The 6,000-nt window shown below is 42.6% G+C and overlaps 1 protein-coding gene across 1 annotated transcript in view; it reads right to left on the reverse strand.

The window, feature by feature from the left end:
• The window catches only part of CHRDL1 (chordin like 1), a 118,601-nt gene extending 113,168 nt beyond the window's left edge, over positions 1–5,433 (reverse strand). The window contains exon 1 of the mRNA XM_047081760.1: positions 5,337–5,433. Within this exon, the coding sequence (XP_046937716.1) occupies positions 5,337–5,433 (97 nt within the window). The remainder of the gene's footprint in view (positions 1–5,336) is intronic.
• Between the last annotated feature and the right edge of the window lie 567 nt (positions 5,434–6,000).

The following is a 6,000-nucleotide window of genomic DNA, read 5'->3' on the forward strand; positions in this document are numbered from 1 at the left end:
AACACGGAATTTGAAGACCTGGGTTTTAGTTCCGGTCCTGGCTTGGACTTGACCTCGCTGGGTTTCAAGTTTCTCATTGAAAAATTAAAGGGATAATATCATGTGGATTGCAAGAGAGTTACTCTCAGACCTACCTCTCATTCAAGCCTAACTGTGCCAGCGATTGTCGCAGGGCCCTCGGTGTACACGATCTCCTTTATTTTTCAAGTGACTGTGCTGATGGCCATCGTGGTAGGATTTCCTGTTCTTGTAGTAATAAGGAAAGTACAGCTGGGGAAGTTAAGTCACATTCCCAAGGTATATAAGCAAGTCACGGCGTGGGGGTTAGGATCTAAGAAAACACCAGAGGGGCGCCTGGGTGGCTCAGTCGGTTAAGCATCCGACTCCAGCTCAGGTCATGATCTTGCGGTTCATGAATTCGAGCCCCACGTCGGGGTCCAGGCTGACAGCTCGGAGCCTGGAGCCTGCTTCCGATTTTGTGTCTCCTTCTCTCTCTGCCCCTCCCCCACTCACACTCTGTGTCTCTCTCCCTCTCAAAAAATAAACATTAAAATTTTTTTTTAATTAAAAAAAATAGGATAACACCAGAGCCTCCACACCCAACCCCACTGGCACCCCCAGCATTAAAAAATTAAGAATGTACTGTGGAAAGCATCGAGGTATCTAAATGTAAAGTATTCTCTCTTCCGCCCACTTCTACTACAAAAGCTTCAAAGATGCGAATGGGTCTACTCTTTGCCTTGCTTCTTTCTGTTGTCCAATCATCACCTCAAATGTCCAAGAGAGAATCTGGAAGAGGAAAACGCAAACCTCGCTGGTTGGTTTTCACAACAGAGAAGCTCCGGGCAGGCGCCACAGGAGGCCCATCTTTACAATATATGAATGTGGGGAATCTTTTCTCCTGAAGAGAAATAACGACTGAGAAGATCCAGCTAACTCACCTGAGAAAGCAGGAACGGACTCCATGAAATACATGAACAATCTCTCTCTCCCCAGAACCTTTGCCAGACTTGGCACAGGCAGGCCCTTTTGAAATACATAATTGAATATTCCTAACACTCAATTCTTCCACCTACTTTGATCAATAGTTCATTACCTAAGTTAGAACTGCCAGAAGAGGCAAACTCTTGAGCTCATTTGTCCCATATTTGCATGAATATTATGCACTCAATGTCACGCTCCTTTGAACTTCAAAAGAGCTTCCGGGCCTCTTTGACGACAACTTTAACAACAGAGCATAATGGAGTTACAGAAAGACTTTCTTCCCCAGCTAAAGACCTCAAACCTTGCTGATTCTGGAAAGTAACAAACTTTTATAGAAGCCACAAATGGCTCCTTCGTCCATTGCAATGCACCATCAGTATTTTCCGGGTTCCTGAGCCTTTCTTGTCTCCTGTGACAGAAACATAACCACGGCTAATCAGCTATTAGGAAGTGGCAGCAACCACCCCTAACTTTCCTTGTGAAAACAGCTTTCTGCAAATGCGGCATTTTCTGCAGACCTCTTCAGATTCTACACCGAGTGAGCATCTTTGACCATAACAGCACGCCCCCTCCTAACACTCTGATGCCCAGGATAGGAGGGAAACAGGCTACACAGCATCTGCACTGACCTAGAAGCTTACACTGAAATCAACCCACAAAGGATCAAAAACCTTGGCTTCCTTGTGTAAAATGGCATCAGGCAGCAAGAAGAGACGTGAGGATTTATTACCCTTACACTTACACATTTCCTGGAGTTTCCCCAGATTTTTATCCTTGTTTTAAAAGTGATATTAGGGGCGCCTGGGTGGCTAAGTCAGTTAAGCGACCGACTTTGGCTCAGGTCATGATCTCATATTTTGTGGGTTCGAGCCCTGAGTAGGGGTCTGTGCTGACGGCTCAGAGCCTGGAGCCTGCTTCGGATTCTGTGTCTCCCTCTCTCTCTGCCCCTCCCCTACTCGTGCTCATTCTCTCTCTCTCTCTCTCTCTCAAAAATAAATAAACACTAAAAAAAAAATTTAAAGTAATACTTGCCAATTGTGGAAACTCCAGAAGCACAAAGATGAGCAAAAGTAAGTCATGAACCTACCAGTCACAGATAAAAAAAAAAAATAGCTCCCCACTATACATGACTATAAACTTCGGATGAAGTAGAGAACTACGGGTAAAACCCCAAATTATGGAAACTCCAGAAGCACAAAGATGAGCAAAAGTAAGTCATGAACCTACCAGTCACAGATAAAAAAAAAAAATAGCTCCCCACTATACATGACTATAAATTTCGGATGAAGTAGAGAACTACGGGTAAAACCCCAAATTATGCAAGCAGTAGAAGAAAATATAATAGAATGAGTGGTAAGGGTCTCCCAAGAAACAAGAAGAAATTCAGAAGCCGTAAAGGAAATAAATAGTAGATCCGACCACACAAAAATTTAAACCTTCCATATGGGAAGGTACAACTTAAAGTTAAAAGCAAATGGCAAAAGGGGAAAATAATATTTTGAACACAAAAGGTCAGGAGCAAGATTTGCAATAACAAAACCTTAATATGTATGCTTTGATGGATCACGAAGACAAGCAACCTAACTGCAAAACAGGCAATGCACTCTCAAAGATAAAATAAACATTTAAAAATATTCTAAAAACTCATTGCAAAGATACTCCAGAATAAGAAAATAGTGCAGCAAACCTTAAGTATGGTTTCTCCTATTAAATTGGCTCCAAGATACAAAGAGTAATTATACTTGTGGGGAAAGAATTCGAAAAGGACTCTCATACACAGACGGTGGGAGTATACATTGATAACAACTTCTTCGAAGGACAATGTGACTGTGCTTACCAAGATTAACACTGAACACCCACTTTGACCAAAGGACTCCCCACAAATACTTGCCTACGTGCCTGGAGGTGTTCATTAACACCTTAGTTGTAATAGCAAAAACTGGAGACACTCTAAGTGTCTACAGCTAGTGACCATGGGTAAGTAATCCATGGCACACTTACACAACTGGACACTATGCAGGCATTAGAAAGAATACGGTACTGTTGTATTGCAACGTGCTGACATGGAAGGATGTCCTAGACCCACTTCTGAAGAAAGGTTACAGAAAAATACATACAATCGCCAAGAAAAAAAAACGAAAACAAAACCTGTACTTACGTAGGTTTTTACGATACAGAGAAAAAGAGTTTGGAAGAACACATAGTAAACTATTAGTCATGGCTGCCTCTGGCTGGTAGCTGAGGGACACGTGTTTTTTGTAAAGCTCAGGTGCTTTCAGATTGTTTTGTACTATGAGTATTATTAGTTTGGGGATACTTAAGAAATTTCAGAATAAATTAATTAAGCACTGCGTAGGGCCATCAAATTTGTAATAAGCAACGTTTTCAATGGTAGCACGACAGCACATTACACAGATGGTTTATATGACCATTCCCCAATGGACCGACATTTCCACTGCTTCTGCCTTCTCATTGTTGGAGCTTCCGTATAAATCTCTGCGCATGCCTCGTGTGTGTGTGTGTGTGTGTGTGTGTGTGTGTGTGCATCTGCGTGTATCGAGGCAACATACAGAGGGCATATGCTTTAAGATTTCCTTTAGTGGAGATAACTGTGTACATGTCCTGGAGACAGTGGGTGTGGCCACACAGAATGATGCTGAGCAGCTCATTCAGGGAATGAGCCTCATCATCTGACCGAAAGCCTGAAACACTAGAACAGAACTGATGCCCTAGGCCATCTACTATATAATCCTTTTGACACCAATTGAATATCCAATGGGCTTGGGACAAATTCATAGGCAGCAGGAAATGTTATAAAGTGATAGTTTGGGGTCTGTAAATATTTTGTAAGTCCTATTTTTCCTTGGTTGGTTCATTAAGCTCCAAGTTGCATGGACAGTACTCCTCAATTCTTTATATCTCCCAGATATAAAGACCTCCCAGAAGAGACGGTCTTCTAAGAATTGCAAGCTTCCCCTATGACGCCATCGCGAACAGGTCATAAGGGAAGTTTCTTCCTAAGAGAGCAAGGATTTTAGGCCCAGTTGGGTTGTAAGCGGAGCTGAGAATGGATGGACAACTTTTCTAACACGTCCACTTAAAGGAGAGCTTTCTGGAGGGAGAGGGAGGTCATTGGAGGAAAACAGGAGAGAGGCCAATCCAAGTTTCCTTGCTGGTACTGTGCCCTGCTAAACTTCCTCCTGTGTCCCCATCATGCTAGGTCATCACCACGGGCCACTCATGCTCAGAAGCCTAATCAAAAGCACCGCTTGTCTCGGGAAGAAGACTGAGATTACTATGAAAATCACAGCGAGGCAGAAACACACCGTCCTCCCTGTCAGCAAGCTTCACGCCTGATCTATGGAACTTGTGCTGATAAAGGAGATAAATGTTTAAGCGATGGGCTTCAGATGCTGCTTCAGCTCCTACCAAGAAGATTTTCACGGTTCCTTCTCATGAATAAGTTCAGTGGAGCAGAGAATGCCCCTCTTGGACCAACTCCATTTTGTGCTTCTGTTGATGCAGCCAAAAAGGGGAACTAGAGCTAGGGCTTTTCCTTCAAATTTAGAGCAAGGGTCCACCTCAGAGAGGGCTGCAAGTGGCCCAAAGAAGGTGAGGCTCCTACTTTCAGCAGAAAGCTCGTAACAAGAGCAGGGATGCCAACAGTTACGCATAAATCTCCTGAACGTGGAGGCCAGGAGGGTTAATTATCCCCCCTTCCTGCCACTCCGCTTTCTCCAATGTGTTAGCCCATCACACGGATCGCTGACTTTCTAGAAATATTCCCTGGCTTTGCGGGGACGTTCTTTCAATAAACGGCATCCAATTTGCTCACGGTCCCTGGAATCTCAATTTCCTCAAAGGATTTTTCATCTGAATCCAGTTCATGTGAAGGGTTTTTTCCTTCTTCGTTTTTCAGCATAAGGGAATAGGCAGGGCCTGCTTTACTTTTTCTTTTTCTTTTTTTTTCTTTTCTGTGTTATTTTTTTTCATAAACTGAAAACCTTTGCTGAAGAGTCTGAAATTTGGGAAAAAATCCAGCTCATCTGTCAGATATTTCTAGAGTTACGTAAAATGGAATGAGATTTGTACAGTTTAGAACAGGAAAAGGAAAACAGGCTAATATGTCATATGTTCTATGAGATGAAAACTATATGATAATCAGAAAAACAGCCCCAAATTGAGTCGACCCGATTCAAAGCTCTCATTGTTGTATCAACTCACGCATAAACCAATAATAGAATAATGGTATATGGCCACATTAGGGCAAAATCTTAATCCCTACAGATTATAACCACATTTTCAAAGAGATTACAAGAAAGCATCTTGTTTCTTAAACGGGAGACACTTACGTTTTACTTGCTCTGTTTTGCTTCCTTCTAGGAAAAGAAAGAACAGCAACAAGGAAAAGATGCACTTTGTGCCCCCCACTTTCCACTTTTTTCTCATTTTGGTCACTGCAAGAGGCCACTCAAAACTGTCAGGGCCCGGTATATTCAAGCTCCTGGGGAGAAAGCAGAAAAAAAGACTTAGATCCTCTGAAACTGGTGGAGATCACTGATGCTTAAGCTTTTAACGTGTTGGCGCGGGGGGGGGGGGGCGGGAATGCTGGAGAACTTATGTAAGCGTAAGCGTTGTTTTCCCGTGTCAGAAAGAGAACTTGCCTCTTCGGTCTTGCAAAGATCGTGGGGGGAAATTCAAGCAGATGAACAGGCGTTCCCATCCAATGCTAAGGCTAAAAATCCTCACAGGCAAGTCATAGAAAAATAAAAATAAATTTTGAAATCTTCCTTTTAACAGAATTAGAGTTGATTTCTCAGGAGATTTTCTTTGGGAGAAAAGGGAAATGGATTTGCAAAACGGCTACTTTGGCAACCAAGATAAAAATAGTAGGCACGGGACCCAAACAATTTCTGAAATGAAAGTTCACCCATGTTAGCTTCAGCGATGAGGCACAAATTGGTTAATAATACTTCTCCTGTGTCCTCCACAAGATCTATAAAGATCTTCAGTTTG

Source organism: Lynx rufus, unplaced genomic scaffold, assembly GCF_022079265.1.
Source record: "Lynx rufus isolate CCGP_SWC_20201006 ecotype Redwood Valley unplaced genomic scaffold, mLynRuf1.p SCAF_19, whole genome shotgun sequence".
NCBI lineage: Eukaryota > Metazoa > Chordata > Mammalia > Carnivora > Felidae > Lynx > Lynx rufus.